The sequence below is a fragment of the Amblyomma americanum genome, chromosome 8 (genome assembly GCF_052857255.1).
Source record: "Amblyomma americanum isolate KBUSLIRL-KWMA chromosome 8, ASM5285725v1, whole genome shotgun sequence".
Lineage (NCBI taxonomy): Eukaryota > Metazoa > Arthropoda > Arachnida > Ixodida > Ixodidae > Amblyomma > Amblyomma americanum.
In genome coordinates, this window is record NC_135504.1 from 10,156,920 (window position 1) to 10,182,827 (window position 25,908).

Genomic DNA, 25,908 nt, shown 5'->3' on the forward strand with positions numbered 1-25,908 from the left:
GATGCGTTCCAGCAGTGACGGAGGGTATCGAGGGGTATCCAGGGGGGTGGGGGAGCACCTCCCGCGGCGCGCAGGTGTTAGGACTCACCGACGAGCCGTGTCAGTATACTGGTCGGTCGCCTGCAGCAGCCACCCGTCTCGTTTCCGGAGGCTCGAGCGGAAGACAGCGGGATCTCGTCCCGCGGGTCCTTCTGGACTTCTTCCGGTGGACGGCGGCACATGTGGACGCAGCTCTGCAAAAGAAACCAACGCATGGTAAATTGAAACACTGATGATTTTATTGTAATGGGGCCACGGCTGACGTGCTTATTCTGTACTAAGATGCAGATCGAGAAAATAGTTATGATACTATCCGGTCGGATGAGTAACCGCTGTAGAGAGTAACAGTTAGCGCAGTTGACTGTGGCTTCGGATGTGTTTTAATTGGTGGAACCGCTTATGCCAGGGTATAAATACATGCTTGTTAAGTTTCCCGCTCTCCGCTCTCCCTGTCTTCGATCTTCGTCAGTCTACGCGCTTTTGTCAAGATATATGCTAGCCAAGACTAGCCGCTATTGCTTCAGACAGACATGAGCCCCCCCCCCCCCCCCCCCAACCCCCCCCCCCCCCCCCCCGCAAAAAAAAGATAATAATAAGATATATATCGTGCCTGTTCCCGTCTATGTCGTTCCTTGCTCTCGACTCTGGGATGTATTATTAGCGCCAAAGTGTTTTCGTCGAAACTGTACGTTGACTGTCCACACGCATTTAGCTATGCACATTATTGTTTGCACATTTAGCCTGAAAGTGACGCCAACGATAAGTGACGGCATCGGCAGCGATAAGCTCGATAAGATGCCTACGAATGATTCGGGTTAGCCCGTCCAAACGCAATCAGCGCTCGAACGCACACACATCAACTACAGCCACGATAATGCTCTCTGATGGGGTGTTTTTAGCTGGTTAGTACTTGACATCGGTATCACGATTTTCAACATGTCGCAACTAACACACGCGATAGATCTATCTATCTATCTATGGGGGTTTAACGTCCCAAAGCAACTCAGGCTATGAGGGACGCCGTAGTGAAGGGCTCCGGGAATTTCGACCACCTGGGGTTCTTTAACGTGCACTGATATATCACAGTACACGGGCCTCTAGAATTTCGCCTCCATCGAAATTCGACCGCCGCGGCCGGGAACGAACCCGCGTCTTTCGGGCAAGCAGCCGAGCGCCATAACCACTCAGCCACCGCGGCGGCTTACACGCGATAGAGTTCAGGAAACTGGCATCAAGGTATGCGCCATTATCGAATAAAAAAAATTAACACTGAATTCCCCATGGGCAACCTAAAGTATCTGCAGCTCTCTGCATTTCAAAGGACCGATCTTCATCGCAATTTTGCACATTCCTCTAGCGCTCCGATCTATTAATATGCTGCAGTTACACATTCATTATCATTAACAACATTCGGGCTACTCCAACTGTACGACGAGGACCGTTATCATTAATCTCTAAAAAACCCTATAGTGAAACAGCACTTAAACGAACGGCGTCTCAACGAACTGTTAAGTTAAACTAACTTTTTCGAGGTTCCTCGCCGAAACGGCTATTGTATCCAATGCAATAACGGTCTGGTATGCTTGGGTAATGCGTCTAATAATCATATAGTTTCTCTACAAAGCACACAAAATCAAGAAGTTAGTCTTTTAACATTAAGACCATGCGATGCTAGGTTAGAGCCAACCGCATACTATTAATGAGGAAAAAAGTTAAATACTTTCTCGGTGTACTAGCGTTCACGGCAATCAATAGTCGGCTTTTAATTTTCATTGCACCTCATTACTTCTCAAGAGCAGCAACCATACCAGCTTTGCTTTAAAGGAAAATTTCATTCTAACTAATACTCATACCAACTGCATACGGCAAACAGCATACTCATTACTCGGCTATTTCATTCTGGAGTTAGCTGCTTCCTGCTTTGAAATGCTCCTTAACCCCACAAACATTTGGGAACAATCGCACATACTCCTTAGTTGATGAAACCGATTTCCTGCGACCATTTCCGTTTTGCTGACTGTTCGTTACCCTATGACAATCTGTACGTTCACCATGTTCACATGTGCATTGTTTCGATTGGTTAGATTCAGCACTTTTTCACTTGTGCGTGTACGGTGAATAAATAGTATCGTTATTTTAGAGCGACTTCGGTGAACTTAGTCATATGCTGTTTTATTCTCTTGCTCAAGTTCTTTCTTGATTTCACTTTTTGTCACCCGCTATTGTAATTGTGTTTAGCTTGATTTGACAACGACTGGAGGTCCCGATACTGCCACCGACTATTGAGCCTCCTTCTTCACATTCTTTTTTTTTTTACTTCACTGTTTCAACGAAATAAAAAAAAAGGATTCTGCTTTTGGAACGAGTTACAGTTTACCGAATTTCAGCGCTACGACTTTCAGTTCAGCGAACAGCCCTACAAAGAACTTCAGTACTGTTTCCGGGATGGAATGCATCATTTCGGCGGACTTGCAGCAATCTTCGTCTACGAAACTGCAAGTAGTTCAAATCCGAAACTATACGTAGCTTGGGAAACTTTTGCAGCGCTGAATTAACTTTCCCTTGCAAAACTGCGGGACGCCGTACACACTTTGGGATAGCATGGTTGCCCACATGGCTCGCATCTTAAGCAGTACGGGCGGGCTAGCGTACTTGAATTAGTCCTTGGTCATAGATTTCCGAGGATTTCACCGCGGAAGGCACTAATTATCATTTCTACAGAAGGTGAAGACTGGAGGCTATTAGCACCGACCATGGATTTCCGGGAGAAAATGTGGCAAAAGCACAAGAACTCGCAAGTCTCCGACGACGGTGAGAGTTTTGCATGTCATGTTCAACGATTGCTGCATGTTATCACATGTTCTTTGCAGACGCATTACGTATAGGCGTGGACTTGTAGGTATTGTGAAATGAATTCCTAAAGAAACCACCAGGAACCCCGACATTCGCTTTAGTTCATCAAAATAAACCACATTGTATTTCAACGAACTTTGGCGCAAGCGAACATACAGTTCGTTCAAGTGGCATTTTAATGTGTTGCCACATCCAGGCCCGGCTACCACGAAAAATCTAACCACACCGCCCGCAGAACCTTCCTTGCCATCCATTGTGTTATCCAAACAGACCACTGGTTGTCTATGCCATATACAGTATACTGTGTACATACCGCCCCTCGATACGAATATCCCATTGTGCAACATACTGCTCATATCTGAGTATCTCTCGCTCGCTAATAATTAAATTTCAGTGTATTCCCAGCACACCACTTTCCTTTTAGTTTATATCATGTGTTTGAGCGATGTTATAATCTGTAGGTCTGTGAAACTTGCATAAAACCGGTTATATAATCTAATTTCTGTTGCATAATGAGAAAACTGTTCCTCGTTATATTTAACTTGCCTGCCTAGGCGAGAAATTTTTACTTTTTTTTCTGTAATGCCATGAAAAATTTGCGACGACGCCCTCAACGAATTAATCCTCGTGGGCCAAGTTATGCTCCAAAAACCAGTCCCACTGCTGCCGTTAGCACTAGCACGAGACTCTCAATTGTTCACAGAATCGCCGCTAGGGTTTACTAATTTGACAAGCTGAATATACCATAACATTCAGCGAACCTGGTCGTGCATAGGGGGAAGAAGTGAACAATGCCTGCATTGTCTCTTGAAACACTGTACCTATGCTCATCCGAGAGGGTTATAAGCATGCTTTCAAAGGAGCCCGGCGCAGTTTTGGGAGGTTGCCGCAGTGGTCTTCTCCACTCCTTGAACGTAGCAGATACAAAAGTACCCGCGGTAGTTACGTCTAATGAGAAGTGCGGGCGCCTAATAACAGGTAGGTGTGGGGCGATAACCTGGCCCAACTGGCAACGAGCGCACGGCTGGCAACGAGCGCACAGCTCGCTCGTTCCTAACCATTAGTTGGTTGCAATTATTCTCCTAAAATAAATATCACTTGCAATGCGAACAAGACTCTTTTACTTCGTATGTGAAGGGAATGAAAGCAGCTTATGGGTACTGCGGCACCGATGCCTGTTACCAGGGAGGAAAGGTACAGCTGCAGAAAGTGTGAACACGCACAAAATAAAAATGTTGGCGGTTTAGCATTGACAAGCACGAAATTTGTGCGAATTACAGCACCGTTTTTTGCAGGTGGACACCACCGTCACGTACCTGGAAACGCGACTGAGGTGTCCACTGACTCGGGAGTCAGTTGTGCGCGTCTTCAACTTTTTCATCGCCAATGCCAATTTAGCCATTGTACGCCGCAATGGCGATGGCTTATGCTGCAGTGCCGCGTTGTCCACGACAACGTATGCAGCGCACATCTCTATGACGCTACCGCCACATAGCTCAAAGAGCGAATATTAGTTTGATAGTAGTATTAGTTGATGAAGAAGACGATATGTAATGCACAGCGCGAGAGTATGTCGCAGTTTAACACGAGGCCATAAATGCCAAAATGTGGCGACAGCCTAGCGCTCTCGTATTGTGGCCAGCGACGCTGATCTGTTCGCGCCGCCAATATTTATTTGATTTATTTTTCTTGATTTATTTCACTCGGCACCAATCCACAAACTTCGCAAGATCTTGCTGGAGGTGAATTCTTTGAAGCCCGATGGAGTGGTCTCGTGGTGCCTTGTACAGTTTGCTCGGTCGCTTAGAGCCAGAAATCGGATTCACTTAACGGCATAATGCACACACACACACACACACACACACACACACACACACACACACACACACACACACACACACACACACACACACACACACACACACACACACACACACACACACACACACACACACACACACACACAAAGATTTTCGCCCTGCTCTGCGAGGTAGAAGAAGTGGGCACGATAGTGTTTCCGCACCCTAAGCACCCCTCGCGGCCTGACTAGTGAGTAGTTATGAGTGGAGCTTCTCCGAGACCGAGCTAGAGAGAACGTTGCCTCGGGGAAGCAGGCGCATCATAAAGCTAATATACGACTCTAGATCGAAAGCGGCTACTGATAGCCCGCCGCCCATCGTTACAATGCAGACAATTTTTGGGGCGCACTAAACGGATAACGTGATTTCAACCTGTACCATGATGGCGCTAAATACAGTGTTTGTGTAACGTTTCTAGCATCAGGGTGCTCGAAAATGCGAAAATATTCTGTTTAAACAAACTCAGACGTTTGTTGATGCAGTGAGTCATTGATTTTTCTGTCTCCTTTCGTGCGAGCACTCTTGGCAATACTATGATCGATGGCGCCGCACGGAATTAGCTCAACCTCCTCTGCGAGTTTTATCAGCGTGTGGAGCAAGTCACTCCAAAGAAACTCTCCTAGATATATTTTTGAAGAAAAAAAAACCCTGTCAGATTAGCGCCCTGTGCCTACGCCAAGAAGTGAGAGCCACATATTTGTCGCTTTCAAACCGATTTACAAGACAGTGGAGAGAGTTAAAAATCTTTGGCTATTGGCCCTCAAATATATCTCGTTCTTCCAAGTAAGTTCTTCCAAATAAAGGTTCCTTCCAAGTAAGCCGGTTGGTCTCTTTTTGGAAGCGTATAGTTTGAGTGATGAACAAAGTTTCGGTAGCGGGATCTCACCAACGGCCGGCTAACTCATCATCATCATCATCAGCGTGACTACGCCCACTGCACGGCAAATGCCTCTCCCATGTCTCTCAAATTAACCCTGTCATTTGCAAGTTGCGCCCACCGTATGACCGCGAACTTCTTAATCTCATCCGCCCACCTAACTTTCTGCCACCCCCCGCTACGCTTGCATTCTCTTGGAATCCACTCTGTTACCCTTACAGGAGCAGCGGTTAACTTGCCTTCGCATTACATGCCCTGCCCAAGCCCATTTCTTCCTCTTGATTTCGACTAGGATGTCATTAACACGCGTTTGTTCCCTCACCCACTCTGCCCGCTTCCGGTCTCTTAACGTTACACCTATCATTTTTCTTTTCATGACACGCTGCGTTGTCCTCAACTTAAGCTGAACACTTTTCGTTAGCCTCCTCCTTTCTCACCCGTGGGCGAACTTAGCCCTCCTAAATATCTCCTCGCACAAAGGGAGCAGGAATGGAATAAAAATATTCCTGAACAAAACAAACCACGTACTTTTCAGAAGAATATTCCTCGAGGTGTCAGCTTTTCCTGTTGCAATAGAATGAGTTAGAGCCGTGCACAAGGTTGCCACACTTCTTAGCGCCTATTGGAGAGTGCGTCGACTTCCTGAAAGGACGTTACTCGGCGTGCTAGCACTCTGAACGTCACACTGTTTGGACGGCCGCACAATAACCCGAGGCAGCGCGTCGCATGTCAACTCCCCAACAGCTCGATGTCCTTTAAACTCTGTCTGGGCCTCTTCGCGAGCGCAAAGGGCGCAAGCTGAAATTTGGCGCGCTGCTCGGAAGCGGGTAATGCTTGTGCATCTGAAAATCTATGTCGAATAACAACCACCCGACCCGAATACAGGTAAAATGCAGCCGTACATATACAAACTCGCGCTGTAATGTCCAATCTCAGAGTTGGTATCTCTTTTTGCGCGATACGACCATTCCATTGGCGCTGATTGCGTCCCGTCCTTATCATATACCATACAAATTCATTCCGTGCCGTCTTAGTTGATTTTTGTATTTCATCCCCGAATGTCACAACATTCCGGTCAAATCCATTCATACCAGATCCATAATTCATTACTCTATTCTCATATGAAACATGTCACCTAATTTACTTTGCTTGAAACGTACGTACTGCTCGCCTCAAGCAGGAGTTCCTGCCGGAAATGGAACGAAACATGCACAGAGAAGTATGCCTACAATCTGGTATGTCGAAAATCTTTGGTGGCAAAATGCACCGAATTAAACAAAAGGCTATGCAGCGGAGAATTCGGTGCCAAGTAAGAAAAGGCATGCATAACTGTATTTTGCCATTGACAGTACTCATCTGTGGAGCGGTAAACTGGAGGCTAACGAAAAGCTTGAATTTACGCTGAGGACAGCGCAGCAAGCTTTTAAAAGCAAAACGTTAGAGGTGAAAAGCAGGAAGAGAGCGGTGTAAGGGATCGAATGCCTGCGCGGAATCCGCGCTCCGGAAAAGTGGTTGTCTCGGTACGCAGGGATGCAGGCCGCATGGGCATGCGCATCACCAGCGTACGCCAGCGGAAAGTTGTAAGACAGTGCCCGAGGCTGCTGGGGCGACACATGCCACCCATTTGGGACGGCCGACAGGTCTAAAGAATGGCATATTTATTTACTGCGCAGACGTTCCCGTGGGACCACGGGCCGGGACTTGCACGCGGCAAAGCACTCCAAGACGACACGGCGCCGGTCCACCAGGAGTGAGGCGGCCGCTGAGGGGGGTAGCCCATTCATAGGAACAACGCGAGCGTGTGCACCCTGAGGCGGCGGGGTGACACCTTGGTACCAGGGCTGCAGAGCCAGCGTACAGTGCGCCTCCAAGAACAACAAGAAGACGGCGTGAAAGCGCGGGCGGAGATGTTCGCGGGTGCGGGTTCCGATGCCCATCCGCACCCAGCTGCAGTGTCGCCGCGAGGCGGGGGTGTGACAACAAAAGCCTCGCGGAGCGGTCACACAGCGCGGTCGGCTCCTCGAACCGCCAAGACAATAGGCGGCCTGCTTCAAAAGCTTCAGAAGGAGCGGACAGAGTGTTTCGGGGCAAAATGGTCGAACGTTTGACGGCGGTTCAGATTGGCTTTCGCTCTCCATGGCACGGGCGTGGGAAAACAGGAGTTTCAACAGCTCTCAGAAACCGAATTTTCCGGGAAAAGAGCGAAATGTGTGCGATATGCGTGGGAAAAGAATTAGGCTTTTGTGCGCTTTTACTTCGAAGGAGGGTTCCAATAATACAACCGAAGTTGTAGAGCAAGGCGCACGATTCGGCAAGTCAATCGTTTTTTTGCGCAGGTCACGATGACCTTCGCGTTTTGCATAGAATTTGATGGTTCTCTGAATGAGTGCGTTTTGGGGACGAGTAAGCAACACCGAAAGAGCTTAAGGGCGTGACAATCGGTAATAAACCAATCATGCGGTGATTAGCTGTCCTCCGAATGGGGGCCGGACTTCCATGTTTTAAAACGTAGCGCGGCCGCCTGTTTAGAGCTTCCATGCTAAGGTTTACATGCTCCGCATCTTCGGCCATGCCCGGATCAAAAAAATTCCCCGTTATTTAGTTCCGCTTATTTTTTTCTTTGCCTGATAAGTCTATAAAAATTGAAAGTTTGCTATTTCCAGCATAAAAAAAAGTTCTGACAGCGGCAAGCCTGGCGCAAAAAGAAAAAAAAAAGCCTTCACGCCTACGAGAACTTCCCGTTCTGACAATCTCCCGACAGATCGAATAACGGGTAGGAGAAAAACCCAGGAAACACTCCCCTACCAGAGCTGTTCGGGAACACACGAGAGCTAACAAGATCCTAGCTGAAAGAGAGAAGAGCAAATGAGCATGGGTAGGACATGCAATGCGAAGAGGAGGTAACCCATGGTTCCTCAGGCCAACGGAGCAGAATCTGAGAAGGCTAACGTTGTAGGGGGAAGCTGATGAGACCAGGAAGTTTACGGGGATAAATTGGCCCGCTGCTTCCGTAGATCACGGTTAATTGGACGTGAAAGGGAGCTTTGTACAGGAAGCCAAAGGCATCGCCGAGAATGCCAGGATTTGAGGCTGTCTTGTTCTGGCGCCTGTATTTATCATCATCAACTTCACGCGAATGCGATTGTAGTTAATTCACCCGCGCCAGTTGCACTGCATTCTATGCAGCCGTACTCCATGTTATTATATTCAAGAAGCCAAATGACTCGTAGCGGCGCTGTCCGTACTGGAAGCTGTCTTTGCCAGGATTTGAGACTGTCTTATTCTGGTGCTGGTACATCTCAGCATGAACCTCACGCGAATGCGATTGTAGTTAATTCACCCGTGTCAATTGCATTGCATCCCGTACAACCATACGCCACGTCATACTGTTCAAACAAATTCAAAAGACTGGTAGAGGCTGCCCGCATTGTAGACTGCCTTGATCAGGATCTGAGACTGTCTTGTTCTGGCAGCGACCTACCTCACCATCAACTTCATGCCAATGCGAATGCGATTGTGGTTGACTCACCCGTGTCAATTGCATGCCACCCCCTTCAACAAATATACTCCGTGTCATTCTATTCAAGAAACCGAAGGATTCGTTGAGGCTGGCCCTATTCGAGACTGTCTCGTCGCCTCCGCTGCAGTGCAGACAGGGCGCGACGATGGAGCACCCAGACGCGGGCGCGCTTGTAGCCAGGGCGCATAAACAGACACCACGCGAGCAAAGAAGTGGAAAAAGAGAGACGACCTCGTTACCACTGCCGATAGCACCCTGCCTCCTCCAGACAGTGCGTGGGATGCGCCGGCTGACGCACGACTCCTCCGGAAGCTGCTGCTGCTGCTGCAGCTCCCGGTGGAAGACGCGGACACAAAGCAAAGAACGGGGGGCTCGAAAAACTGCGCCGCGGGGCCGCCGAGCGCAGGTCGATCGCGGCTCGAATTCTTGGCTGGCGCCCAGGCGTGCACACACAGCGTGGTGCTTGGCGAGACGCTTTAAATACAGCCAATGCCATGTACACACACGCACATCCGCAGAGAGGCAGCGTTGGTTGGACGAACAGAGGTTAGATTGGGGCAAAAAAAAAAAATTACCCTGCCCGGGCGGACGCGAGAGCTAACGGAAGCAGGACTGCTGTTGCTGGAGGAGAAGCTGTTACAAGTACAAAAATAGAGCGAGCTGAGCACGCCTTTCTATCTCCCCCTCCGTTCTTCATGGTGCGGGTGATGACAAGATGTTCGCTGTTGGTGCTACAGTGAACGATAAATCAATCAATCAATCAATCAATCAATAAATCGATCGATCAATCGATCGATCAATCAATCAATGAATAAAATAGATAGATAAATAAATAAATAAATAAAAAGCACCGTTGTTACACAGCTTCAAGAGAGAAGCAAACAATATTTGGAGCAGTCATTTATTGCTGCTGGGTATGTACAAATAATCCAAACTAGGGACACAAAGTGGAAGCTTTCTTGCAGATGTTACATTGCCATCGCGGCGCGTCCGTTTTTGTTTCTTTTTTTTTCGCGGGGGTGGGGGAGAAATACATATACTGTGCGGTGGGGAGGCGTCATTTTTGAAATGTCAAGTTGCTCACAACGCTATTTTTATGTACCTTTGTTTAGCATTTTTTTTTAAATTTCAGTTTTGTTCTCCGCCCGAAGAAAAATTGTCATCTGAGGACAAAAGAGCTAAAAGGGAATGATTCCCAGAGAGTCAAAATTAAGCCGGAGACCCCCCCCCCCCCCCCCCCCACTGCATTACCGCTTTCTCTATTTCTTCTTTCACTACCTCAATATTTCCTCCTCATGGTGGTTCGGGTGTCCGTCCTGAATAAGACATTCATTTTGCGACTTTGCTTTCTTTACAACCAATTATTCTTGTTAGCCTTACTAGCAAGCAATAACCGGTAACTGCATATCACGGGCTCAAGCTGTAACTCTTAATCAAGCTGGGCATATCTCTCAATCTAGATCTGAGCCACTCGCACAGGCTGGCTGTTCTGGTGTATTTACTCCGCGTACACGACTCGGAACTGAAAAGCGTAGCAAGCGTGGATTAACCTCGCGGAAAACGCGGCTCCGCCCACACATGTGGTCGAACCTCAGCAAACACTGCGACTTCCTCCACGCATCACCTCAATATCCGGACACGTCAATTAGACACTTGTGGGAGCCGATTTTATTTTTATGCACCGGCAATTTCATATCCGGCTCGTTATTCGTTGCTCTGAATGCAGGTTGTATATGGTGTTTTCACTGTCATAAATTACGTGATTCTAGAATGTATTTTTTTTTCAACAAACTCGCACAAAGCAGGAAACTGCTTCAACGAAAACCAATCAGAGAACGAGAAAGAAAAAGAGAAAAATGCTTATCTGTTGCTTATCTGTTATCCCGATTCCCCCAAGCGGTTGTTATGCATGCATTCTTTGAGAGTTTGGTGGTGGTTTTTACAGCAAATGTGCTTGGCAACCGGGGTCCGGTTCGAACCCGACCGCGGTGGCCGCGTTTCGTTTGGTGGTGGTAGTGGTTTTATTAAAAATAATAGTAAAAAGGAAGGAAAAGATTTTTGCTAGCCCCGGCATCCGCCATCGATACTGAAGCACCTGAGCTGGGGCAGCGGAAATAAAGGATAGCAGGCAGAATGGAGAAATGAAATGAAAGAGGTGAGGGGACAGGAAAAGAGGATAGGGGGAGAAGTAATATGTACAAACTATTTACACAATAAGTGTCGTTTGAGGCGAAACGCAAAAGGCGCCCGTGCGCTGTGCGATGTCAGTGCACGTCAAAGATCCCCAGGTGGTCGAAATTATTGCGGAGACCTCCACTACCGCACCTCTTTCTTCCTTTCTTCTTTCGCACCTCCTTTATCCCTTCCCTTACGGTGCGGTTTGGGTGTCCACCGATATGTCTAAGACAGTTACTGCGTCATTTCCTTTCCTGAAAAGCAATTTTTTTGCTTTTTCTTAACACATTCGTCCTTTTGGTGTTGCTGGCCTTGATCGCGGATGTGGAGGTGGCGGACAGGGGAGCACAGGGATCTTAATGTTCTGCTAGAACACACATGAGGGGTGTCTGTGTTCGGTTGCCACCTACCGTGCGCGCACCCGCGCGCATACAGGAGCACGTACACACGCACAGACACAACCACACGCGCGCGCGGACCTGCATAGATTGATATCGAAGCGAAAAGACCCGGGCCGCCGGTCTCCGAAAGGAGACACGATGTATAAATGTCGCAGCCCAAAGACGGCATCGTTACCTGGTCGGGCACGTCGCGAACGGGCGAACTAGCGCTCGCATTCGAAGACAAGAACGATACATCGCGCTTTAGACCTGGCACGTGGCAGCAGCAGGAGAGGCCCACTGAAGGAACTGGGCGCTGCAACCGCGAAGAGCAGAAAAGAGTCCGGTTAATAGAGATTGCAACCCTACCGCTTCTGGATGCGCCGACGAAGCGCCTTTCAAGATGGCGAACGCCGATAAGCATTTCAGATCCGAGGATTGCTGGGCCGGCAACGATGCGGGTGCGCCTTGCCCGATTTTGGCGCCCAACGTGGGGACCACTTTTTTTTTTCTTTTTCGCCTGTTTCGACTTGCCTTTCTGTGCGGGTGCGTATCCGCATTCGTAATCGGGATTTGTCTTAAATGGAGACGTGCTTCGAAGCGCGGGTCGCCTTTCTTTTCCCCTTAACTTCATCGTAAACCGCATCTACGCGCTCCCACCCCGTACCCTCCTTCGACACTGAATCCAAGTTCGGGTGTCCCCGAACTGCACAAACAAGACGGTAGAGGAAGTTGTAGTTAGCCAACAGTACAAACTCGAACGCAGCCTGTGCCGGTTATGTCATGAAGCGCGCCCTTGAAGTAGGTGCTAAAAAATCACACGAAGGGTATGAGTTTGTGACGTGATTGATCTAGCGTTAGCCTTCTTGTGACCATGAACAAACGGAGGCATATTAGAGTTCATACACTATAGTGGGCGCTATAACCACCACTGCAATGACCTAGTGGAGCATCCCCATCGTACGCGGGAGGCGCCGGGCTTGTAGGTGGGAGGCGGATTTTTTCGGTGAGCGCCCAGCTGTGGGCCTGCGGACGCCGTCACCAACAGCGCAAGTCCTGGAAAAGAGCTAATAACAGCTAACGCTGCAAAATAATGACGATATTGATGATTTGATTACAATGGCGCATGGAGAGCTTGGACAAAGAGCGCCATGGCTGAAATCCACAAGGTGACGTCCGAGACGCATTTTCCCCAGCATCCCTCCGCACGAGAAGTCGAGAGTGCCAGGCAGGGAAAGACGGATCTATTGGAAAACAGATACGTATATACCTGGCCGCCACTGGGGTTCGAACTTCGTACCTCTTTCATTCGATGCTCTGGAGAGCCGATTCCAAATTTCTTCTGAATAATGTTTGGCCCTCAATGAACGAGGGCCTACGACAACAGGATTACTGTTGAACGAAAGCGTTCACCCTAACCCGGGCAGCTAACCTGGTAAGATTGATCGAAACGCCATTCCATCAATGCAGCAGGTGTGTAAATACACAGCACCTGAAGCTGCACTCCTTGAACGATCTGAAGCACTTGCGTGAGAAAGTTGGAGGGAATGCCTAGGTGTTGTGCAAGATTCTTAGAAGCAACGATTAGCCGGAGTAAGTTCTGCGGGTACACCACCATGGACGTGACCTTTCGCAATATGACGAATCGTGCGCTTTGAACAGCGCGATTACAGGGGGATCCAAGAAGTGAGAGAGAGGGGAGAGAAGAACGGGTTTGTTATTCGTTTCGTGGTGTAACACTCATCTGCAGTTGCCACCAGCTAATCGTGTAATTATTTCGGCACAACCGTAATTAACGACCCGATAAAATTGCTTACTGCCCAGCACATCGTATTAACGCGCGCTCAGCTAAGCACACAGACAGCATCACTTTCACAGGGAATTTATGCTGTTTCTCGATTTGATTTGCTCTACTGATAACTCAACGACTGGTAATTGTAGCCGAGTACAGCAGTTCACGCACATAAAATGCAAGAAATTGAAGATAGCAAGAAAGCAAGAAACGACGATAAAACGAAGGAGTATACGAAGAAATAAACTAATTGTCATAAGAAGCGGCGCTTCTTGCTGCAACACGAAGCTGGCGACAGTAGCTGACTCTGTTTTAAGCACAATGTTTGTGATTACTCGCCTACGCATGCATTAACCTGTCTGGGTCAACAAGTGACCGCAACATACTCGAAGCTTTGCGGGTGGCAGTTCCATTATCATGTGAGTATTTACTCAAGACAGGAGAATTACTATTTCCTAGCATTTACACAGAACAAGCTGAACATCTACCCTAACATCTACCGTATCTTCCACCCTAACATCTACCAAGCCCGACCACAGGGCTACAAGAGAAAGCTGCCCACCCTTTTGAAAACTTGGGAGGTTAAAAGTTGATAGTGCGTTATTACACAGCTTTCTCAAGATGGTTGCCTGTGGATACGCTCATGTGGACGTTAATGTTTAATTGCCCCCCCCCCCCCCCCCCGGGACTGGTCTCTGCCGTTCGTTAGGGTACTCCTCCAAGCACTTTGGATTATTGTCTCCAGATGGTGGCAAAGTTTGCTTTCTTGAAAGTTTTGAAATTTAAAGCAGCGCAGTTCAAGTAGCGAGGGTTAGCGGTAAAGGACGAATAAAAGTACCATATTTCCTGGTACACAGTCCGCACCAGCTGTATAGTCCGCAACGCTCAATTTCGGCTGACTTCTTTACTAGATTGTACGCACGCAGTACATAGTCAATTTACTCATTTGATGCTACATTGGACTGTACTAAAAAGAAAATGACATATCTGCCGACCATGGGATACATAGAAATTTACGGTATTCCTCGCGTGCTTTCTCTGTTCTCTCAAAGCCTCTAGATGAGCCAAGGGTACGTTCCTGAAATTTGATTAATCTACTTCCTAAGCCGATTAGATGTCGGGCAAAGAGAACCCTTCCAGACTGGTTTGGATCGTTTTACTAGGGTTGTTTTCTGTTGCTTTGCAATCCTGTGCACTTCAGACCGCAGTGGCCTTCCGCATTTGTGACTATGCGAGCACGCAGAGCGGTCGAAATAATTCATGCACTTTGTTAGTTATAGATTATAATACAACACTGCTTAACCTTTCCTTTGTACCGATATCTTTGTTTATTTAGGAGAGATTTCACGATGATGTTGGCATCCTTTACTGGAGCCACTTACTAACCCTCGCGTAAAATGAATAAGCAACAAAAATAAATGTAATAAAACGGGAGCCAAACTCCTAAAGTAATAAAGGAGGCCCCATCGCTTCTCTACGCACACGTTGCGGTGGAAGAGGCACAGCAGGGACTTAGTCCGGTGACAGTATTCCCTGAAAGAACTGTACTTTGATTGGTTTGCTGGTTCCGGTCATGAAGTCCTTCCAAATAATAGTAGTATGCAGAATCCATATTGTGCACTGAATTACAGAATACGACCCCCGAGAGCAAGTTTGAATGAAAAAGACACGGGAAGCAACACGGCGGACGGCTAGCGGGGGGGGGGGGGGGGGGGGAGTAGGGGTGGAAGGGTTGCACTTTAGACATGCCCTGGAGAAAAAAGCACGAGAATACTGAGGGACAGAAAACGGCACGAAGAAGAAAGAGACGAATAAATAAAGCAAGAAAAGCAAAGGCAGGATGTTGGGTCCTTCGAAACCTTCACTCCTGGTAGGCTCGAAGGTGCGAGAAGCAGGTGGCCCAAGGAGAAGCGTGGCAAAGATAAGTGCACGCAGTGAGCATCCCAAAGAATCACGATTCAAGGAAAGAGAAGGAAACGCTAGCAAAAATAGACGAATAGAAAGAAGAAGCGAAGGAAAAGAATAATAAAAAAGAGAGGCCTGCGCACGTTTACAGGGACAGACGTTATTAGGTCTGCCGGCGGGCGCGAGCGTCGGGATTGGCTCGGCCGCCGTTGCTGACTACGACGACTTCGCCCTCCTCAACGCACGCCGCGATCATGCCGTGTGCGCCCTCCGACACAGCCACGTAGTAGCGCGTCCTCGTCTCGGGCACTGCCTCCCCCCTCAGGGCATCGCCTCGGGCCATCACTGGCACCACGCCGTCTGGCCCTGGCACCGTGCGGAGAGGGAGAGGTCAGGAGAAGAATGCCTGGGCCGACCGCTGCCTGCCCGCCTTGGCCGCCGTCATTTCTTCCTCCTTTACTTCTTTCCTTTCTTTCTTTCCTCCTCCTCTTCTTCTTCCTCGTCTGGACGGCAGCGAAGTAGAAGAAGAAGCAGGAAAGGAGGGCGAGGGAGGCGACCTCTATATAATAAGAGGCCCGGGATTTCCCTGTATCGTACAAAATGAGTGTCGCGGAATCTCTCATCTATACTTTTTTCTATTCTTTATTTTTTTTCCACTTCGGCTCAAGGCCGGGATGTTACTGATGCTCCTGCACTTGCTCTGCCTCTGGGAGGACACACGTGTGCGCATGTATTGGGGGAAGGGGAGAGGAGGGGGACGCCCTTGCGCGGTGGCCACGCGTGCAACGATCACGTCACCTTGGAACTGCTAAACGTCGAACATGCCACTCCGCAGAATTTGACGATTCGCACACTGGCGCTCGACCCGCGGGTTTGAGCCTCCTAAGTTTTGCCACGAAATGGAGCGTTAGGCCGTGCAAACGTGGGATTTTTCCTAGGCGCAACGCAGGTAGATTCGGGCGCGTAAAACGAATGCCGTCCTGGGGTTTCGCAACGGTAGGAGTCAATGTCCCGGTTTTCCCAGATCACGGAGGCGTGTTGCGTAACCGCAACTCTAGCACCTCCAGACTTGCACAGCGCAGGGATTCCATCGACGACAATGAAGTCGGCGCCGGTGCAATTTAAAGTCTGCGCAATTAAAAGTAATTCAAACCAGCGACCGCCAACACTGACAAAGTGGTGTTTTTCATCAGACACGAACGTACCGCACACTGACCTTCACCCATTCAGCTGCTTCTGGGAGACGTTAATATCGACATTAGAACCCTTCATGGGCCTAATTTTGAGGCCCGATCACTGCCAGAGCCCGCTCCAGGACTGCGGTTTCAAGCCCGGGCCCGGTCCGGGCCCGCTGCATTATCGCTCCGCTCAGCCCGGCCCGATGCCCGTACCTCCGGCACCGCAAGAGGCTGATTTCTCACTGTGTGCAAGTAGACTCCTCTCTACACATACAAAGAAGCCGCAGGCAAAGGCGCTCAAATCTCAATAATGCTTGAAAAAATGCTTGAAAATGCTTGAAAAGCCGAGAAGATGAGGCGGGTTCGACCGCTCGGCTTTCTGAACACTGATCTTACTTGTCAGTAGCACCGAAGTTCCAAGAGCCAGGTGTTTGCGTTATAGCTCGAGATTTTTAATCAGACCTATTTCGTTACGGCCCGCAATGCATACATGTTAACACGTCCTCGCGGCCATAGCAATGACATTTTTCCCTTCCCCCTTTTTAATAATAATAATAATTGGTTTTGGGGGAAAGGAAATGGCGCAGTATCTGTCTCATATATCGTTGGACACCTGAACCGCACCGTAAGGGAAGGGATAATGAACACGATTTGGCGGCTTCGTATCATGGCTGCACTGACCGCGTTAGAGACTGACTCGAAAAGAAAAGGTCACGCGTATTCCACAGTATCTGTTAAAAAGACCCAAAGTGGCCTAAACCAATATATACGCTCTTCCACAGTGGCGTTTCTAATAGCGCACCGTGCATTTTGGGAGGTGAATACTCGCAGTCAAATTCAATTTTTAGAGCACGGCTAGCGCTCGTCTGCTGAACCGGAGTACCCGGGCTCGAACCCGACCGCGGCGGCCGCGTTTCGATGGAGGCGAAACGCAAAAGGCGCCCGTGTACTGTGCGATGTCAGTGCACGTTAAAGATGTAGTAGTAGTAAGTGATTAGTGTAAAATAAAACAAAAAGGAAGGTAAAAGATTTTTGCTAACCCCGGCATCTGCCATCACTACGACGGCGGCATCTGAGCTGGGGCAGCGATAATAAAGCATAGCAAGCAGTCTGAATAAGTGAAATGATAGAGGTGGTGAGGGGGCAGTAAGAAAGTATAGGGGGAGAGGTGATAATTACACTATCTACATAGCAATACATTTGTACAAATTGCGCGCGTGCATGGTTAATACAAGAAAGGAAAAACACACGCGCACAACACTTTGCACATAACAGCTGGGGTGGGGCGCCGAGCTGTTAATTGTACGTTGAAGATCCCCAGGTGGTCGAAATTATTCCGGAGCCCTCCACTACGGCACTTCCTTCTTCATTTCTTCTCACACTCCCTCCTGCATCCCTTCCCTCACGCTGTGGTTCGGGTGTCCACCGAGATATGTGAGACAGCTACTGCGTCATTTCCTTTCCTCAAAAAACAATTTTCATTTTTTACAAACTGCTGCCTGTTAAACTTAACAGTGAAATGAAGGTCCTTTTTCGGCGGCTTCTACGAGGCTTGAAACCTACAGTCGGGAGCGGCAACATAAAACCGAGCGGATGCGGAGCTCCTTTGAGGGTAGAATCAACGGCGTGCGCTAGCTCGCCGATAACTGAAACAGCCCAAGCCAGCGGTGCTTTGTACTTGATTAAGCTGATGCACTCGTGGAAATTAGCCGCTTGTCAGGACTCGCAGCGCTCCACAAAAAGCGCCGCAGTAGTGCAGCCCGCTGCTGGATTATGCACTTTAGAATCTGCATGAGCGGTATTTCGCTGCTATACTTTTCACTCAATGAAAAGTGCCATTTAACCTCTCTTGTATAGTTCAACGTGGCCAGATTTGTGCGCTATTAGTTACATGCACCGCACTGTCAATGACGCTGTTTAAACATCGCGACTGACATTCCGCGTTACCGAAGAACACTCTGGAGATATTTTAGAGCTGGGATTGTTTCGTAGCCAATGCCTCCAATTGCCAACATCCAGATGCCTCCTCGATTTCGATGAGAGCCATGTAGACTGGCTTTGGCAAATCAAGCCTTCTCCAACCACGTTTCCTTGCGTTGGATAGAACACCATTAGGTATGGTTAGCGACATACCACGGCTAATAAGGGAGTAATTACTCATTGGTATCCACCCGAGCGCAGCCATACGGCTACAAAGGAAAGCTATACAGCTTTCTCAGAAACTTCGCAGTTAAATAAATATTCGTCTCCTGGTCCGGGCCATACCGGTTTGCTCAGTTGGTAGAGCGACTACTTCGGTGAAACGGTGGTTCCGGGTTCGAACCCCGGACCAGGACGAATTTTTCTTTAATTGCGAAGTTTCTAAGAAAACTCCATAGCTTTCCCTTGTAGCCGTATGGCTGCGCTTGGGTGGATGACAGTGGGTAATTACTCTCTTAATACAAATCTAGTCCAAGTTGGGGGATTCCCCTAGATATTTGACCATACCACAGGTAATGTAGTAGGCGAACGCAGTTTGGTGCTCCTTTGATTCGCGAAGCGAAGCTTCAAAGGGAAGAATTTAGAGCATTCGCCAGCCACGTCAGCGACTCTCGCTATGGTGCAGAACCATCGCCCCGCATTAATGGCGCCACATCAAGACTAGTAAATGTAAAGAAACGTCCAAGGAGGTTCCACTTCCAAGCTGGCGACGTGGCTGGCTTTGAAATACAGAAAGTGTTGCCCACGCCAGCACCCTACCCTTTGGGCCATGGTCAAAGGGAAGGCTGCTCGCATGGGCAACACTTTCTAGCAGCGGAGGCGGTAGGAATGGCATAGTTACCGTGACAACAAGCTATGCCTATGCTTTTCATCATTTTCCACAGCGAAAACGCCTTCGCGTAACTGTCGTTATAAAATGAGCAAGCGCACGCGCGCGGAGTTACGTAATTAGAGCTATCGCTGTCACATGTTCGCAGCACGGAAGGAGGGGGAACTCTTGGAGCGTTTTACGGCTCACTTCAAAACGCGGACCGCTGCCACCTGTTTCAACTCTTCGGAGACTCTTTACATTTTGACGTCGAATCGAAATAAGGAAGACTATCTTTGCGAGTGACGTCACCAGCCAGTGTTTCTTTTTCCCCTGACTGCTATTTACTTCGTTTTGAAGCGACTTGTGCTTACAGCTCTTTTTATTATTATTCTGCGTTGTGCTCAAATCTTGAGCCTAGGTGGAACGTCTACGGCCTGCATGGTTTGCTCTGATCCTCACAGGGAAGCCCTTACGGCATCACTGTAGGTCAACAGGCCTTCAAAGGTTAAAAAGAGGGCTCACTTCCCCCTGGAGATATTTGGAGCTGCAGGCCTACCATAAGCTCATCATAACGTGGCTGATAAGAAAACCATGAGGAATGATACGTTGTGGCACAAGACATGCATGCACTGTTATTCTAATATTAATTATCCAGCATTGCACAAAGGCGAAATACGACGTACGTCAGTGTACTGAACTGCACTGAATTAAGTTGCGCTAAACCCAGAGAACTTTGCCCAAAGCGTTTCTCCGTGCAAAATTACCGCAACAAATGCTCCATGCCCTGCTGCTGGCACGAACACCGGACACGTTCAAACTGTCGATGGAAGCTTCTTGCGCCTGATGACCAACAACTCTTTGTTTTAAAATAAAACATTGGCGAGGAAACTTATACCTCGCTGCCCCATATTCTTCCTATCTGAGGTTGCATCCCACACATGACAGAAGACAACAGCCTACGAAACCAAGGAGCATAAGGGATGTCTTTTTTTATAATTTTCAGTTTGTTATCGATGGGAGATTAATGAAAGCAGAAGAAAAAAGAACCTCCGCATTTCGCGTCCGGTGCACTACCAACCAAGCTCCTGAGCTTCCGTCATGTATGCCATAATAGCACCTCTTTTCCCTTGACTTGTATGCTTGACAGGTTATATATCCCAGTAATTTATGTGAGGTCGCTATTCGTAGCGAATTTCCTCCATGTCTTCCTGTCCTGAGTTGTATTCACTGACAACTTCTTGTCCCAGAGATCTATCTCCGCCAGTTCTCTACATCTCCTATTTCGACGCCCAGTACCTTCTTTCCTTCGATGTTCATCGGCTGAAGCGCTTCTTCGGATGTAATCCTCATCCTTCCACATGCCATACGACCAAACCAGCAGCGCCTTGACTCCTACAGCTTGACCTGAATCCTGTAACTTCTGCGCTGACTGTGCTAACCGTAGGCGTCCGCATAGGAGGGGTGGGGGCAGGGGGAGGAGGCTGTGCCCCTCCCCTATTAACCATGAGGAAGGGAGGTCAAATTCTGTACCACATTGTTCCCTGCACCCCAGAAGACATGACCGGTTGCTACCATGAACTTTGGTCGCCCCTTATGGAGAGACCTGTGCACGCCTACGGCGCTAACAGATTGGAAAGGAGCTCCCTCTATACAGCATGCAGTACACTGCACTCAATTACGGCCGGCCGACGGGGCCCAGACGGGAAGCACGCGCGTAGGAATGCGCTCCGGCAAGAAGGGCTCTCTTCTTCGCGCTGCCGTCTCTCCCCTCTCCCCCTTTGGTGGCCCGGCGCGGAATCCGGCGAGATTCCGGGCGAATTCCGCCGACGATGTCCTCCTCCGTGCCTGCCGGAACGAGAATCGTCGCGGGCGGCGGAGGCAAAGTGTCAACCACCGCCGCGACCGGAAGCGCTGTCGCCCCGGCAGGAATACTCCAGTCGGCTTCCCCCTCACCCCCCCTCCTCTGAGGTCAGGAAGCGACAGTGATAGCTTTGCGCCACGCACTACACAACTCGCCCCTCCCCCATCCCCCAACACCGCTTCCCATTCACGTAATAAGACGTCCTCTCCAAGGTGCTCATGCGACAGGTTCATCTGGATCACCACCATCGTCAGCCCGGTTAGGTCCACTGCAGGGCAAAACGACCTCCAATTGACCTTCATTTAGTTCCCCTCACCATCACCACAACACCATAGTATCATCATCCGATTTATCTGGACTGTTAGCGTCATCAACATTCGTGTCCTCTGCAGGTGAAAGGCCTCTCACAAGTCCCTCCAACTAATCCTGTCCTGGGTCAGCTGTGGCAGTCTTAATCCCCCCCCCCCCCCCAACCTTTCTAAGCTCATCCGCCCATCTGACTCTGACCCGTTACCGTTAGCTCATCTTGCCGTCGCATTACATGACCTCTCCATGCCCGTTTCTTCTAGATTTCGTCTGGGATGTCGTCAACTAGCGTTTGTCCCCTTACCTGCTATGTTCTATTCCAGTCCCTTGCCTTACGATCATGTAAGCGTAAAAAGCAAATCGGTGAGTCGACCTCGAAAGAATGTTCACGGCGTGGCTAATGATCCTTTTTCCCGCCTGACTCTAGATCATATCATGGAATGTCTCAACATGAGACCCTTCAGGAATAAAAAAAAGAAACATGACCCCAACATGCGTCATATATGGTGACAAAAAGAACTTTCTCGAGTCGATGCAGAAAAGAATGTGCCGTGAGGTCCCAAGCGATCTGTCCTGCGGTCACGCGACCTGCATATAGTCCAAAGTCATATAACCTGTCTTTTAGCCGGCCTTGGCCGGGAAGTACATTGCGATCAGGTAAACATATATGGTGTATAAAGCGAGTAAGGAAGGGCTACCTGTTTCAGAGGCCCACACTCTCGGAAGCCCCCTCCTCTACCGTGTGGCCCAAGGTGTGGATGCGTGTCGAGCGAACAAGCTAGCTGCCGTGGGCTCTTAGGAAATATGCCGTACGTCGAGCCGTGATCTTGTCGGGAAGAGTAATGCGCTACAGGGATCATTGTCACTTCATTTCCCGGTAATGGGGCGAGAAGTGTACGAGTACAGTTCGCTAAACGATGATCGTTTCTACGACCTAAACTTTGCGGTAGATGTAACACAGTCACCAGCCGCAGCGCATGCTCTAATCAAACGGACAATCTGCACTGCAAATATAAGAAGCGCTGACAACCCACAGCCCCTGCACAATATGTCCAACAGACTGTAGGACTTCTCGCTCGGTGGTTCATGGAGCACCCGCTAGGAGTGCTGCCGTTTTGCGTGAATATTAGAGAAGGTATTCTTGGACGAACCGTTGACCACTCGCTTTCGAAAGTGCCGTGACAGGGCGCAGCTGCCATAAGTGAGGTACGTAGCAGTCCTACCTGTTGCACATTTGCACAGCGGCTCTTATCGCTCAACGTGTCGAGGTTGAGGTTCTTGGAGACAGCGACAACACGATGGGAAGAGAGGTGTGCCGAAATAAAAAAAGCTCAGTATTTGAGACGAACACGTTGTTTAAGACGTTGGCGACTTGAGATTTCGGACATAACAGAGTATGAAAATAATACTAAAAGCACGACAGCAATGAACCATAGCAGCAACGCTTGATTAGCGTTCGTCAAGCGTTCGTCCTGTGCCTGTGAGTTCATCGATTTGCTTCGCAATCATGGATGGCCTGATGGATGGCCTGACAATTTGTCCCTAAAGAAAAACCGTTGTTTACTAACAAAGGAAGAAATAATGTATTTTTTTTTTACTTAGCTCCCAGGATCGATGGGCGCATATAACACGCACAGCCTTTCGAAATTAGTTACCCAGATCCAGCTGAATAAATCCGGCCAATCCTATCGCTGGATGACTTCCAAACGCGGCCCAAACGGTGTATAGAGAATCGCGTATCGGCGCTCAGCCGGTGTTGAACCGAACTCGGCTTTATAGAGGTGATGTCATCGGCGACAGCTGCTGAGAATTTGGCACTGAATCCAGCTCTGCCTAGTATATAGCGTCGTCTTTCATCGGCGCCCCTTGGCCTACGTGTGCGATCAATGCGGCTCACCATGCCGATATAGCGGAGGCGGCGACAAAGTCGAGGAGCTGGCAATGAGCAAATCGGAGAAGTCGTTTCTTTTTTGCGTATGGCCAACTCCTTCAGGCTGGTGCACTTCTTCGGTGCACCCTTCGCTACAGTCAGCGCTTCCCGAGACACAAATTGGAAAAGTGCCTTGAACAGTTCTTTTCTTTCGTCTGCCTGAGCGCTTTAATAATAATAATAATAATTGGTTTTTGGGGAAAGGAAATGGCGCAGTATCTGTCTCATATATCGTTGGACACCTGAACCGCGCTGTAAGGGAAGGGATAAAGGAGGGAGTCCAGCGCCACTTTTTCTTGTCTCTGCGCCTTGTCCTGCGTTTCTTTCTTGCGTTTGCCTGAGCGTCTTGTCCTGTGGTACTTTGTTTTGCTTGTGTAAGCACCTTGATCTGTGTTGCTTTAAGATGTTCTTTCAAGCACCTCGACCTGCGTTTCTTTCTTATGTTCATTTTGCGTAGGGCTAACTTCATCCCAGGAATTACAATTTTTTCGTTTCCATGCCCACAGAGTCATCTTTTTAAATGAGCCTTTATGCTATTTAGAGTAATTAAGGATTACGAGAAGTCAAGGAAACTCTACAAATGCACGATGTGTTAATTACACCTGAACCTCGTCAAGGAAAAGTTTCACAATTAATTTGACGAATCGGAATGTGATCACATGATTAGACATGAACTTTCTTGCTGGGAGGCATAGTTTACAAAACGGTTAACAGTTGATGAATGTTTTGAAGCCAGAGCAAACTGTGTGCCAGATGTACAGCGCAGTGGAGGGCTCCGGGATAACTTTGATCTCCTGGAGAACTTTCAACGTGAGCAAAAATTCCAGTACACGGCTTTTTTCCTTCTATTTTGCTTCCATCAAAATTTGGTCATCACAGCCGCATTCGAGCCCACAACCTCGTGCTCAGTAGCATACGCCAAAGTTCCAGATTAACATTCCTAAGCTGCGGCTGTCCAGCTGCTTGAAGGTGTAAGCATTTCTCTTAAAAGCGAGCTCCGGTGCCCCATCGCTAAGCTCGCAACTGCAGCAGTTGGAAGTACAGGCAAGAGCTGGGCAGGTATGACAAATTTTTGTATGCACACTATCTATAGCAGATTCTCATTTGTTATGAAATTAACGAGGGTGCTTAAAGCTTTGGCGGAGTTTTGACAACGATGCAGCTAAAGAGGAACAGAATATCATCAATTGTCCGGACGTCACAAAAGCATTGAACATGACAAAGTCATAAAGAGTCCATAGCTGAGGTCGTAGCCGGCACAGAATGTTCCGAGTACCTACTACCCAGACTTTTTGGAGGACTTATGCACGTGATGTGCGGGGCCATATCGCAATTTCGCTTTGGACACCGCGTGTGCAGCTTATACCCTCCCACCTTCGCTGTCTTCAACTTTCTGTCCTTCTCCCGTTCTCTTCCAGGTGGAAGTTCATCAAGGCGAAAAAGGCAAGTTCACAAGTCCATCAAGGCACTGGCACGCGGCAAGCCAGAGTCAAGTTCATCTAGGCAAGGCGAGCTCATGATAGGCCAGTTCATTCAGAGGCGAGCTGCATGCCAGAGGCAAGTTCACTAGGGCAAGACTGGCATATTGGAGACTTTGTCATCCAGAGGTGAGTAGCTGGCACGAGGGAAAACCTTCTAGAAATCAGCTCGTCGCAGCCAAGCTCCTCCAGAGACAAGAGCAGTTAGAGGCAAGCTCATCAAGGTAAGTCAAGTTCATCAGAGGCAAATTCAACCATAGCAAATAGCAGGTCAGGGGTAGGCTCTTACTGAGGCAAGTTCATCAATGGAAGACAAGTTCATCCAAAGGCAAGCAGCAGGCCAGAGGCAAGGCAAGTTCATCTAGAGGGAGGTTCATCCAGGGGCAAGTTCCACAGGCAGGCGTCTCCATCCTTCTTCCTAATAAATTTTCAGATTCCATACTTTGTGTGCCCCCGTTGGTAAATGATTAACAAAATAACAACTGCCCGACGTCAAATCAGGCGCACACAGATTATACAATGCTACAACTGCATTCAACTTTGCAACGTGGAGCTACAATAGGTGGAGCTGCAATGTTTCCGCATTCAGAACATGTGCTCTCAATGTTCCGTCAGCGAAGCCTCTAGTGTTTTCTGCAGGTCAAGCAAGCATGAAATAAAATTCAACTCTCTCTCTCTCTCTCTCTCTCTGTCGATCAAGCTGTAGAAACCTGTGTCTGGTTCATCAGTCTGATCTGAAAATCTGGGTCAGTATCATCAGAGTTTGAATGAGTTTTCGTCTTCCTTGATGCCTTGAGCGAAATTTTACTTTTCTGAATGTACTGAAACTTGCTGGAAGTGTGTTGCCACGTATAACATTACTCTAAACGTGCGTGTTAATGCTGTGTACACATGCGCCGCTGCCCTGCACGGGCTTCAGGCTCTCCTCAGGCGTTTAGTACCAGCTTTTTTTCGCCTCATTATT

The 25,908-nt window shown here is 48.6% G+C and overlaps 1 protein-coding gene and 1 long non-coding RNA gene across 3 annotated transcripts in view; one reads left to right on the forward strand and one right to left on the reverse strand.

Annotated features, from left to right (window-relative positions):
• Nucleotides 1-25,908, reverse strand: part of LOC144100904 (uncharacterized) — a 113,287-nt gene that overhangs the window by 49,790 nt on the left and 37,589 nt on the right. The window contains exon 2 of the mRNA XM_077633816.1: nt 89-233. Within this exon, the coding sequence (XP_077489942.1) occupies nt 89-233 (145 nt within the window). The remainder of the gene's footprint in view (nt 1-88; nt 234-25,908) is intronic.
• Nucleotides 123-25,686, forward strand: LOC144100905 (uncharacterized). Of its 2 annotated transcripts, none has more exons than XR_013307889.1 (3): nt 123-255; nt 2,447-2,850; nt 24,885-25,686. It is a non-coding gene; the product is annotated as an uncharacterized LOC144100905 (long non-coding RNA). The 2 variants fall into 2 exon arrangements; XR_013307888.1 differs by having other exon boundaries at nt 153-255; nt 2,761-2,850; nt 24,885-25,685.